Source organism: Cetorhinus maximus, chromosome 3, assembly GCF_964194155.1.
Source record: "Cetorhinus maximus chromosome 3, sCetMax3.hap1.1, whole genome shotgun sequence".
In the NCBI taxonomy this organism is placed as follows: domain Eukaryota; kingdom Metazoa; phylum Chordata; class Chondrichthyes; order Lamniformes; family Cetorhinidae; genus Cetorhinus; species Cetorhinus maximus.
This window is the reverse complement of record NC_135881.1, coordinates 46,706,701-46,720,304: the sequence shown is the minus strand read 5'-3', so window position 1 is coordinate 46,720,304 and position 13,604 is coordinate 46,706,701. Positions and strand designations below refer to the sequence as shown.

The 13,604-nt window shown below is 49.3% G+C and overlaps 1 protein-coding gene across 2 annotated transcripts in view; it reads left to right on the top strand.

The window, feature by feature from the left end:
• apbb1ip (amyloid beta (A4) precursor protein-binding, family B, member 1 interacting protein) overlaps positions 1 to 13,604 on the top strand; it is a 172,775-nt gene that overhangs the window by 101,898 nt on the left and 57,273 nt on the right. For both annotated transcript variants that reach the window (XM_078538048.1, XM_078538054.1), the window contains exon 6: positions 10,804 to 10,963. In XM_078538048.1, coding sequence (XP_078394174.1) covers positions 10,804 to 10,963 — 160 coding nt within the window. The remainder of the gene's footprint in view (positions 1 to 10,803; positions 10,964 to 13,604) is intronic.

Below are 13,604 nucleotides of genomic sequence, written 5' to 3'. Positions count from 1 at the left end.
GTTCCCGAGGCATCGGAAGACTGTGCCATACAAGTGCGCGATTTTCAAAGTGTGCCCATACCCGAACTTGCCCCTGTGGGCAATTGAAAATCCGACCCTCGAGATGGAGGTTGAAGACTTTGTAGGAGTAGTTGCAGGTAGATGCAAGAGTCAGGAGATGTCTAGTCATGGGAAAAGGCACTTATCTCCTGGATCCAGCAACCCTCACTTCCCTTGCAATATTTCACTCAGCGGGTGTGCACGGGTGTTGGAGCGGCACCCGCCATTAATTAACAAGGCACTTAAGGCCCTTAACAGTCCAACTGACTGAGATTTTTCCTTGCCTGTGTGATTTTCTGCTCATCACACGGGCAAAATGGGGAGGCAGTTAGCCGACATTTTCACAAATCTCACCCAAGGGTGGGATAAGAAGGGTCAGCAGTATTGCCAGTGTGTGTAGTGAGCAGTTTTGGAGATCGTTTGCTGCTGGTTGCTTATTGATACTTGACAGCTTGGTGTCTGTTTGGGGCTTCATTGATAACATTTCCAGGCTTCATTTCAGAACTCATTGCTGTCTGCCAGGCCCCCAGAGGATTTAGACCGTGTGGACCCTTCCAGGTATCAGACAGCCTTCCCTTACCCTGGGGATTGTGGTTGCCACTGGTGGCATCTCCTCTGAGAAGGGAGAGAGGGGTAAAACGGAGAGGAGGCCAGGTGTCCCAATACAGCCTCCAGGGGAGGGACCTATGGGAGGAGCGGCGCAGGCACAAGAGGCGGAAGACCAGCAGGTAGTGCAAGGCAGAAGGGGCCGCAGAAGACACCACTAACCTGCTGCCAGGGTTTACAGGCGGTGATGCAACTACCTCAATATGTCTGAAGTGCAATGCCGAATGAGGCTCTGCTTCTCAAGGGAAAGCGTGACCTCCATTTGCCAGGTGATTGGGCCTGAGATCAGCTCCGACTGTGTGGGTGGACACCCAATGTCAGTGGCTCTGAAGGTCACAGTGACCCTCAGCTTCTATGCCTCCGGCTCCTTCCAGGGCTCAGTGGGGGATCTGTGTGGAGTTTCCCAATCAGCTGTCCACAGTTCCATTGAGCTGGTAACAGAAGCTCTGTTCTGACGGGTAATGACATTTATTCATTTCCATACAGACGAGGCCAGCCAGGCTGAGCGAGCCAGATGCTTTGCAGCCATTGCTGGCTTCCTGTGCGTCCAGGGTGCAATCAACTGTACACATGTGACCATCAAGGCACCAGCGGGTCAGCCGGGTGCCTTCATCAACAGGAAGGGATTCCACTCCATGAACGTGCAGATAGTGTGTGATCACAGGATGCATACTCTGCAAGTCTGTGCAAGATACCCTGGCAGCTCCCATGATGCTTACATCATGAGACACTCCCAGGTGCCAAGGCTCTTCAGTGCCCCAGCCTGACTGGATGGATGGCTGCTGGGTGACAAGGGCTATCTGTTGAAGAAGTGGCTCATGATGCCTCCCTGCCACCCAAGAACAGAGGCAGAGAAGCATTACGAGTCATGCCTCCATGAGGGCAGTGGTAGAAAGGGCCATCGGTCTCCTCAAGATGTGCTTCCAATGCCTGGAACGTTCAGGGGGAGAACTACAATACCCCACAGGTGTCACTGATCGTGGTTGCATGCTGCACTCTCCTCAATCTGGCATTGGCAAGGGGGTACCCATTGGAGGAAAGGGATCTTGATACAGCTGCACAGGCCACAGATGATGAGTCCAGTAGTGAGTCCGAAGATGATGATGATGAAGAGAACGCTGAGGACGTGGAGCCAGACCTCGGTAACCTGCAGGGAGGCAGGGACACCAGGGACCCTTTGATCCAACGCTCCTACAGCTAGGCTACTAAAGATCAGCTTCACCTGCATGCCAGGGCTGCCGTCTCCATCCTGGATGTCTGAAAGGACCCTTTCATTTGAACACAAAGAACAGTCAGTGTCTGTGCAATAAAGTTCAGAGCCACCTACGTCCAGCATTACATACTGGCTTACACTGCACCAATAAAATAAAAAGGTGAAGCTTGGCCAGGCCATGACGACAGAAACAAAATTTATCTCATTTTGACAATTCCAAACTATTTACATAAACTTCTCTGGTCTTCATTCCCAGACCAGGATTGATAAAGTAAACATAAATGAACACAAAATCACCCGTGACCTGTCCCTCTGGTGCCCATGGTGCCTTTATCTTATATTTTCAAGTGCTACGTCCAGGTGCTCCCTCCTTGCTGGCACTGGCACTGGAGACAGCCTGCTGACTCTGCTGTCCTGTTGGCCTTGATGACCTTGGCGGTTGTCCTCTGGCCAGCGGAGCCTGTGTTGGCCCCACCTTGGAAGGAGCAGCCAGTGCCACGCCTGGCATCTCCTCAGTCATCGCAGCCTCATCAGATGCCATGGTCACTGGCGAAGGGGCAGAGGAGCTGCTGTCGTCATCCAGAGTGCCCTGAGAGGAGCCCGCAGGGGATAACAGGCAGCTGGTGTACAAACGTGAAGTTGCTGTGGACCTCCCTGCATATCATTGATGGACGGGCACCTTGCTGGGTTACTGGGTGCCTCATCCATCTCCCACATTAACACTGAACACCTGAGGTCATTGCCTGTGTGAGGGCTTGCAGGTCCAAGTGCAAACCCAGGAACCACTCATCTGTCCCTGCAGCTGCCTCTCCATGAGAGTAGGCACTCTCTCAATGGAGGAGGCAGCGCACTCACCTTCGACGATCAACGCAGTACTCACACTCCATATGGACTCCTCCATCACGGAGACCAGAGCATGCAGACCCTCGTGGATCTCCGCCAGATCATCCCACACATCTAGCTGGGTCTCCAGCATCCACAGCTTAATGGATGACTCCAGAGACTCATCATCAGCTTTCGACTGAGCATCGGCCTGGTCACCAGCAGTCCTCCGACTGCCGGTTCCCTCGGCACTCTCTGCCTCTGCCTGCACCTCAAGCAATTGTGAAGTGCCCTCACCGATGTGCACCAAGTTACTAGCTGCCACCCTATTGCCCACCGAAGTGCTGGTACCTACACTGGAGCCTTCTTCAGAGAGCGGGTGTGACGCAGGTTAAAACGACGCCCGGTGGTCTTCCGGTGTCAGGGGTGGCCCTTCGGGGTCTGCAGATCAGACGCCTGCTGGTGAATCTAAAAGGGAGAACAAGGACATGTCATTAGTTAAAATCATCACACTGTCACTGTGCATGCCAGGTACCCTGGTGAGACAATGGAGATCTGCATCATGGTGCCATCATCTTTCAATGATCAATGGGGACTCCAGGTTCGAGGCTCCCATCAATGAAGAGACTACACAAGAACGGCTGCACAATCCGAAAGTCTCACCTCTGTGCACTGCGCTCTTACCTTCCTCTGGCATGCCCGCCTCTCCATGCCCAGTTGCACAGGGAACATGCCAGCTCTCCGGGACCAAGGTGTCCTGATCGAACTGGGTGAGCAGCAGCAGGTTGGACAGGTCTCCACCTGTGTGTGACCTCCCTGATTGGTTATGGCTCATCTTTTCCTGAAAGGACAAAGGAGCATTGATTAGTCCACTCTCTGTCTGCAGCACCATTGCAGCCTGGCCAACCCCAGCTGAGGAACACCTCCCAGGGCACATCCAAATCTTGGCCCTCGAGCCGCAAGGCACTCAGTCCATGCAACCAGGGCTCACCCCCTTGGCCAGCTTTGGCGTGGTTGACAGTTGGTACTCAGAATCTAGCACCCCTGAGGTCCATGGGGGACAGCCACACCTTAACATTTCTGCACACTGATTCATGCCAATACGGTACTCACCCTTCCTGAGCGCAGCAGGCTACCGAAGTGCTTCTGGCACTGCACCAATGTGCACCGCAACACGTCACCAGGGCTGCCACCTCCTCCCATGTCCTCTTTGTGAGGTGCGGTGACCTCTTCCTCCCATCTCTAGGGAGAAGGGTGTCCCTCCTAGCAGCCACCTCCTCCAAGAGGACAGCAAAGCAGTTATCTGAAAAGCGGGAGGCCAAGTGCCCACCGGACCTGCCCTCCCGCCTGGCATTTGCAGCCGCACTGGACTCCACCGTTACAATGGCAGACAGAAGTCCTTCCCTGGCAGTCTTTCTGGGGCCGCCTGGGCTATTTTTAAACCGGCCGCCGGGTCACCATTGGACCCGGTAGCCAACAGGCCCTCGCACCCGCTCGGCCCTTCCCAGCCAGTGTGGAGCCACGTTTCACACTGGACGGGCCTTAATTGGCCTGCCAACTTGAAATCGCTGTCGGGGCCCAATCACAGCATCGGTCAGTTTCACAGCAGGTCCCAGGCCTGCCGACTGCGCCCGCCCGATGAGGGGAAAACCCTGCCCTATGTTTTTCAATGCCAGTTTGTCTTTAAAATTTTCACTTCCCCCATCACTTTGATGTGCAAGTGAAAAAGTGCAGACGTTAGTTAATAACTCATTTATTTATATCTACTTCTCGATTAAAGTTGTCTCACAGAAGAAAGTATTTACTTGCTGCAGCCAGCATCTTGGTGTTTTGCACACTCGGCCACAGAGTGGTAAGGAAATGGCTTGTTCCTCCTCAGTTCACAATCTCACTCGGACCATCTGGAGGAAATGAGGCACTTCCCCAAGAAACAGGGAAGATCAAAAACCAAAGGTTAAGTTAACCTGCAACTGCTGACCTTGCACACTTCCTGGTGACCACCTCCAAAGCTTCAATGGAAGAAGTTTCGGAACTGATGTCCTACCTGTCTTTTCCTATTGTATTGGATGGGCAGAAATTTACTCCAGTTGAATATTGGGAAGACATAAGCCATTGAGCTGATATTCCTGGTGACAGGCCTGGAAGCAGGGGGGCCAGGAAAATACAGGGGAGTTGGGCCAGATCCCCGTGCATTCTTGCTGCTTGGAACATTCCCCAAGGTGGGGTGGTGAGGAGGCTGGCAGGTGGCCGGGATCAGGATCGGCTGCCCACACCACAGGGGAGGGCAGCCAATTAAGGCTGATTGAGGAAATAATTAGGTCCGATTGTGCAGGTACACCAGCATCTGCCACTGGCGGAGAGGCCCCCCCTGTTGCCTTCAGAGGCAGCCAGCTCCATGGAGGTGGCCTCCTTGCAGCGGGGTGGGGGCCGGTGTGGGGGTCATCGGTGGCAGAGGCTCCATGCCTCTGAGGGCAACTCCATGTTGAGGCTTCCTCATTACCCCTGACCTGTCTCAACAGCGCCCACTTCTCCCAGTGGGATTGCTGAGGCTCCAGAGCTGACAGCCCTCCGATTGGGCCAGCAGCATCCAGAGCCCACCCAGCCTGGAGGCAGTGAATTAGGAGGCCGTCTCCAGGAAGATCACACAGTCCGGCGCGCTTTCGCTAAGCGCAGGAATCATGACCCCTGCCTGACCCTGACATTGGGGTCCTGTTGGAAAATCCAAGTTACTGTCTTCAGACCCTGCTACAAATCAAAGTAATTACTGAAATAGGGAAAGATTTGCCGCGTGTACCATGTAGTCAAATTATAAATACCTTTATAAAGAACATATTTATAATGTTACCACTGTTGCGATCCCCATAGAGACCCATAGCTTTTAATAAGAGATCTGAATTCCCAGTGACTGACTCAAAGAATCACATGACAAGGTTCCACTTTTGAAGGCTTTTACTGAAACAAGCAAACCAAAATACATTGGGTAACATTACTTAGTCACTAAGAAGTATTACTGGTTACTTAATACACTAAACTACAGAAAACATACCCCGCCCCTTAACTTCCTAACACAACCGAAAACCCCACATCGTGTTTATACACTGCACTCCCTGTAGAATTGTAGTCTTTACAGGAACCAACCCAAAGTTATTCCCAGCTTCCAACAGGTCCACTTTGCCCTGTTTCACTGTGTCATGATGTCCAGTGTCCATAGAAAGTTCTTTCCCGCAGTCTTCTGGGAATCCCCAAACTGATGTCCAGCAGCAGGGCCCGCTCCAGTGACCCCTTCTCCCAGCTGCACCAGAGTGTATATTCCAGTGTCCTTAAATCTCTCCAGGTTCCATCTCTTTGAGTAGAGAATGAGCTTCTACCAGCATTCTGCCTGGTGGCTAATAGAGAACAGCCTTTTTCTCTGCTGCTCACAGTAGCTGCTGTTTCCCTGTCTCTCTCTCTCTCTCTGTTCAGGGTCGCTAAGTCAGTAGCCAGGATTCTTTCAAGTCGATAAGAGTCCCACCCACTGGTGGGAGAACCAGAGGGGAGCCCTTGTCCGTTGCATCTAGGAGGCCCAACGGAATCAAGTGCTTTTCAGGAAGGCTACCTCCACGGAAATGGCTGACTCTGCAGGCGGCAAGGATCCTCTTCTCCAGTGGTAGATGCCGGTGCATCTGCAAAATTGGACCATCGGACCGTCCCTACAATTGAGATCCCTATCGGCGGAAGTCCTGCCCACCAAGAGCAATGCCAACCAATCACAGGCCGGAAGCTCCTCATGCCACCAGTGCCAGTCGGAGTGGTGGCCACTGGCAGCAATGCACCCACCAGAGGCCCACGGGGTGGAGGCTGCAGGGGTGCGGGGGGCAGGAGTGTGGGAGGCAAGGGTGGCCTGCCTGATGCCAGGTCCCTCAATCAGGCAAAGCGTACCTGATAGCGAAGGACCCCTCGCCCAGGAGGCCACTGGAAAACCTGGCGGAAATAGGTGGGCAGTCTTCCAAGGCCCTGAGAAAACCATGCAGCATCCATTTAATATCTGAGGCACCACTAAATTGCAATGGGCTCAGGGATAATGGGTGTTAATTGGCTAACTAATGAGCCTAATTGACATCCTGCCACCAGCAGCCAGTAGTCCCACGATAGCCCCTGAAACTGGACAGACCACCCGGCATCGAACTAGGCACCAGAAACGACAACGGCAATCTCAGCCCTGTCAACCCTGCAAAGTCCTTCTCGCCAACATCTGGAGGACAGTGCCAAAATTGGGAGAGCTGTCTCACAGACTAGTCAAGCATCAGCCTGACATGGTCATCCTCAAGGAATCATACCTTACACATAATGTCCCAGACACCACCATCACCATCCCTGGGTATGTCCTGTCCCACCGGCAGGAGAGAACCAGCAGAGGTGGTGGCACAGTCGTATACAGTCAGGAGGGAGTTGCCCTGGGAGTCCTTAACATCGACTCTGGACCCCATGAAGTCTCATGGCATCAGATCAAACATGGGCAAGGAAACCTCCTGCTGATTACCACATACTGTCCTCCCTCAGCTGATGAATCAGTGTTCCTCCATGTTGAACACCACTTGGAGGAAGCACTGAGGGTGGAAAGGGTGCAGAATGTACTCTGGATCGGGGGCTTCAATGTCCATCACCAATCACCAAGAATGACTCGGTAGCACCACTACTGACCGAGCTGGCCGAGTCCTAAATGACATAGCTGCTAGAGTGGGTCTGCAGCAGGTGATGAGGGAATGAACAAGAGGGGAAAACATACTTTACTTCATCCTCACCAACCTGCCTGCTGCAGTTGCATCTGTCCATGACAGTATCGGTAGGAGTGACCACACAGTCATTGTGGAGACGAAGACCCACCTTTACATTGAGGATACCATCCATCGTGTTACGTGGCACTACCTTACACATAATGGTAACCATGCTAAATGGAATAGATTTCTAACAGATCTAGCAACTCAAGTCTGGGCATCCATGAGGCGCTGAGAGTCATCAGCAACAGCAGAATTTTACTTGAACACAATCTGGAATCTCATGGCCCAACTTATCCCCAACTCTACCATTACCATCAAGCCAGGGAAGCAACCCTGGTTCAATGAAGAGTGCAGGAGGGCATGCCAGCAGCAGCGCCAGGCATACGTAAAAATAAGATGTCAACCTGGTGAAACTATAACACAGGACTACTTGCATGCCAAACAACATAGCAGCAAGTGATAGACAGAGCTAAGCAATCCCACAACCAATGGATCAGATCTAAGTTCTTCAGTCCTGCCACATCCAGTGGTGAATGGTGGTGGACAATTAAACAACTCACTGGAGGAGGAGACTCCACAAATATCCCCATCCTCAATGATGGAGGAGCCCAGCACACATCAGTGCGAAAGATAAGGTTGAAGCATTTGTTACAATCTTCAGCTAGAAGTGCCAAGGGAATGATCCACCTTGGCCTCCTCTGGAGGTCCCCAGCATCACAGATGCCAGTCTTCAGCCAATTTGATTCACTCCACGTGATACCAAGAAATGGCTGAAGGTACTGGATACTGCAAAGGCAATGGGCCCTGACAATGTTTCAGCAATAGTACTGAAGATTTGTGCTCCAGAACTTGCCACACCCCTAGCAAAGCTGTTCCAGTGCAGCTACAACACTGCCATCTACCCGGCTATGTGGAAAATTGCCCAGGTATGTCCTGTACACAAAAATCAGGACAAATCCAATCCAGCTAATTACCATCAGCCTACTCTCCATCATCAGTAAAATAATGAAAGGGGTCATCAATATTGCTATCAAGCGGCGCTTGCTTAGCAATACTCTGCTCACTGACACCCGGTTTGGATTCCTCCAGGGCTACTCAGCTCCTGACCTTATTACAGCCTTGGTTCAAACATGGGTGAAAGAGCTGAACTCCCAAGGTGAGGTGAGAGTGGCTCTGTTGACATCAAGGCCGTAGAGTGTGGTATCAAGGAGCCCTAGCAAAACTGGAGTCAATGGGAACCAGGAGGAAAACTCTCCATTGGTTGGAGTCAATACTAGCACAAAGGTGGGTGGTTGTGGTTGTTGGGGGTCAGTCCTCTCAGCTCCAGGACATCATCGCAGGAATTCCTTAGGGTAGTGTCCTTGGCCCAAGCATCTTCAGCTGCTTCATCAATTACCTTCCTTCCATCATAAAGGTCAGAAGTGGGGATGTTCGCTGATGACTGCACAATGTTCAGCACCATTCACGACTCATCAGACACTGAAGCAGTCTATGTCCAAATGCTGCAAGACCTGGACAATATCCAAGCTTGGGCTGACAAGTGGCAAGTAACATTCGCGCCACACAAGTGTTAGACACTTACCATCTCCAACAAGAGAGAATTAACCATCGCCCCTTGATGTTCAATGGTATTACCATCATTGAATCTCCCACTATCAACATCCTGGGGATTACCATTAACCAGAAACTGAACTGGATTAGCCATATAAATGCTGTGGCTACGAGAGCAGGTCAGAGGATAGGAATCCTGTGACAAGTAACCCACCTCCTGACTCCCCAAAGCCTGTCCACCATCTATAAGGCACAAGTCAGGAGTGTGATGGAATACTCTCCACTTGCCTGGATGAGTGCAGCTCCCACAACACTCAAGAAGCTTAACACCATCCAGGAAAAAGCAGCCCGCTTGATTGGCATCACATTCACAAACATTCCCTCCCTCCACCACCGACGCACAGTAGCAGCAGTGTGTACCATCTACAAGATGCACTGCAGGAAATCACCAAGGCTCCTTAGACAGCACCTTCCAAATCCACAACTACGACCAACCATCCAGAAGGACAGGGGCAGCAGATAGATGGGAAAACCACCAGTTAGGAGTTCCCCTCCAAGTCACTCACCATCCTGATTTGGAAATATATTGCCGTTTCTTCACTGTCGCTGGGTCAAAATCCTGGAACTCCCTTCCTAAAAGCACTATGGGTGTACCTACACCACATGGACTGCAACGGTTCAAGAAAGCAGCTCACCACCACCTTCTCAAGGCAACTAGGGATGGGCAATAAATGCTGGCCCAGCCAGCAAAGCCCACATCTTGTGAATGAATAAAAAAATGCTCTCCGATTTAATCAAGGGAGGTTTTGCCACTGCTGGGAGAGTGATGTGGGGCCTCTCCCACAATTAAGTGGGCCAGGCTGCTATATCTCCTGTCATGATGAGCTGCATTAAATCCAGCCCAGTACGTCTACAAGCAGCAAGAACAAGTGCCTCTCCCTTTTCGTTCAGCTGTTAACTGGCGCTTTACTTTGAATGAGTTTTGACCTGGGTCCCTGTCCCCATGGCAACCAGGTCACCTGAGCTTATCGCCAGGGAGAATTAGAAGGATGTCTCGTGCCCCTCTCCATTACTCTATTTTACCTTGAATTAAAGTTTAAAACAGCCTTCTTATAAAACCTCGCATTTGTAACACTACATGTAAAAAAGAATGAAAGGACTTACATTTATATTGTGCCTTTTACCTTGGGCCTCAAGGCATATATAGCCAATGAAGTATGTTTGAAATGTAGTTACTGTTTTCATGTTGGACCCAGAGAAAATCTTCCCCTCTGTTATTACAAAGAAATACAATTTGATTGATGCTAATAATTAGTCTGTGAAACTGGAGATTTTAGGAACCTAGGAACATGAGTAGAACATTTCGTCACTTGAGCCTCTTCCACCTTTCAGTGAGATCATGGCTGATCTGTGACCTAGCTCCATATACCCAACTTTGCTCCATATTCTGTAATACATCTGGCTTTCAAAAATCTACCGATCTCTGATTTATAATGAACAATTGATCTAGCATTGACTGTATATGCGGAAAGAGTTCCAAACTTGGATCACCCTTTCATGCTCAAATGATCTGCCTCTAATATTTTGGATTTTTCCCTTGGTCCTAGACTCTGCAACTAGCACAAATAGCTTCTCTCTATCTACCTTTTCAGTTCCCCTTAATACAGTATCTTGAAAACTTTGATCAAAGCACCCCCTAACCCTCTAAATAACCGAAAATTGTATCTAGTTGTATTTTGGTATCTAAATGTTTGTTGGCAGCAACTGGAGGTCATTCAAGTGTGTTCTATCATAATCTCTGTTTTTACCCTTCAGCTGGTTGTCAAGGTCCTCATGAACGATAGCAGCAGTAAAACACTGATGGTTGATGAAAGGCAGACTGTGCGAGAAATTCTGGACAATTTATTTGAGAAGTCTCACTGTGACTGCAATGTGGATTGGTGTCTGTATGAAAAAAATCCAGAGCTACAGATTGGTAAGATGTGGAATTTTATAAAACTTTATCCACCAAAGTCAGTTTGAAGCAATCGCTTTTAAGCCTATTAATGATTCTGTGCAATTTTCATAATGTTATTTTTTATAATGTTGATTTCTAAAGTAAATGGGGCTTATCTTTAGCCTTGAATTGATTCTTAAAACCTTACTCCCTTGCATGGTAACTGTTTCTGTATGTTAAGGTTTTTTTTGTCCCTTGCTGGATGCTTCTTCAGTTACTGCAGAAACTGGAATGAGAAACAGTTCTCAGACCGATACAGTTCTTTGTAGGTTTCCTGGAACCAAGCACCAGCTGCCTCCTCTTGATGCCGCTTCTCAGAACATCAGCACATGCCGGACTCTGGCTTTCCTCCTCAGAATGTGGCAAGTGGAGATCAGGCTGCCCAGGGGCCATGCCAGAGATGCAGCCGGCAGCTCCTCCATGTTTGGAGTCAACTGCCATGAATCAAGAGTCACCTCTATTGCACAACCCTTTTTTTTTATTGCACAACCTTTAAGATCAGCATCAAATGCTCACTTCATACCTTTCTGGCCTTCGGGCTTTGTTAGAGGCAGCAGCAAATAGATGATAAAAAGGCACATTTAGGTACCAGGTGATGGCATGGGTGTTAGGAAAGGGCGGGACAACTGTTTGTATCTGACCATTGATCATGTCAAATTCAAACTGCACTTAGTTTTGTTCATGGTTGGTTATTCTTGGAGGTTGTTTTGTGCATTGTCACAGCTATATAATAATTGTGTATTTTTTCTATTTCTGTTATTGGCGGAGACCTGTTTGTATCTGGCCATTTCAGTATTAAGTTTCAATGTGCATTTAATCTGATATAAGGTGGTGACTTTGTATTTTGTCAATAATGTATTCAGGTTGAATATGCACCTCTTTTGTGCTTGATTATTCATAGAAATTACTTTGTGCATTGCTATTCTTTATTTTCTTCTGAATGTGCACTTGTTCTTTGGTTTGTTAGCCATGGAGGTTAGTCATACAGGAAAGGGTGTGCTTAATTGGTGTTGGCTCAAGTGATAACAAGATCATAGTCACGGTAGGGCTAAACAGAGTGATGCTTTGTCGTGTGCTTTGAGGTGGCTATTGGGTTCAGGCTATCTTTACTGGCAAGTGGAGGATGTGGGAAACAAGCTGTCTGCTGTAGGCTTGGTGCTGAAGAGCTGTGTTACGAGGTGCCCTCTATCAGTACGGGCATCTTCAAGTGGTGGCACATCTGAGCTGGCATTATCTATGGGCCCCAAGGCCTGCCATTCAGGATATTCTAGTGTAATGGCCTTCTCGCCTTTAGTCCAAACTGAGTTCTTCCTGTAATGTAAAATCGTAAAGTGTACAACAGGCACAATGATGCTTGTCGCTCACTCTGGCACATACTGGCCTCACACCACTTGACTTGGTGAATTCTGAATTAGTCTTTCAGAACTCCTTTTATCCTCCCCATGATCTACCTGCTCACTGCATGGGCTCAACTGTAATTATCCTTCATTTCACTGCGGGTCTCATAGAATGATGTCATCAGCCGTGGCACCAGAGAGTAGACCTTGTCTTTCAGAATCCATCCATCTACTTGCCTTTCCTCTTTGAATAGCCAAGTGGTGGCTAAGAGCTGCAGGATAATGCATCATGGCAGCTTCTGCATGCTGCACATTGACCTACACTGCCCCTGGCCGGGCGTCACAGAAGCTTCACTTTCAGCGAGTGTAGCCCCTTCCTGTTGTTGTAGGGCAGTGAGTTCTGAGCTGGCACCTTCAGAACCATGTGGGTGCCAGTGATAGTTCCCTGCATCTTAGGGAAGCCAGCAGGCTTGGAGAATTGCTGCATGGATCAAGGCACTATCCAGTGCCCTTCAGAAAAAGGCAGCTGACCATTACAGGTCTTTACAGATCCCTGGCTGATATTACTAGGTTCCCCTGTGGCTAACTAAGAAGATGTGGAACCCTAAAAAATTCAAGGCTGTTATGCCTTCACCTGTAGTGATAACACTCTGCAGTTAGTTAACTGTGGCTTGAGGTGGTTTTTTTTCAAAATCTTACACGCGTGTGGTCTATGGCTTCATTGGAAAAGGGCAATCACCTATGCGCAGCACCCAAGAAAGATTTTGGTACAACCTATACACTCTGTACACTTTTTTGTGGGGCTGGTAATAGAGAGTGGGCTGCTGTGTTCCACCATGACATCTGAATCTCATAGCACTCTGTGTCTGGTGTTCCTCTCTCTTTTGCAATATGATAGAATGCAGAGATGTGCCCAATGGATAGCCCCAGACCTGCTGCTCAGCCATTCCGAATATGTTGGAAGAGCTGGGACACCAAAAAATCTTAGAAGTGATGAGACTGAAAGCACTGTAGGAATTTATAATGCAGGTTTCGGTGAGAACAAGTTTTTTAAAGTCACTAGCAAACTTACAAAATCCAGGAATAAAGTTTGTGGACTGCTCCCTGCTGAGGCTCCTCAGCTCTGTCAAAGCTAGCTGATGGGGACTCTGTTGTACCTTTAGTACTCATGTGTAAACCTAAACCAGCACATTGGTGATGACAAAGCAGGAAACCTGTCTCAACTACGTCTTTGAACAAGAAGTTGAGATATTGAATTAGGTAGCACAGGGTTCTAACAGACA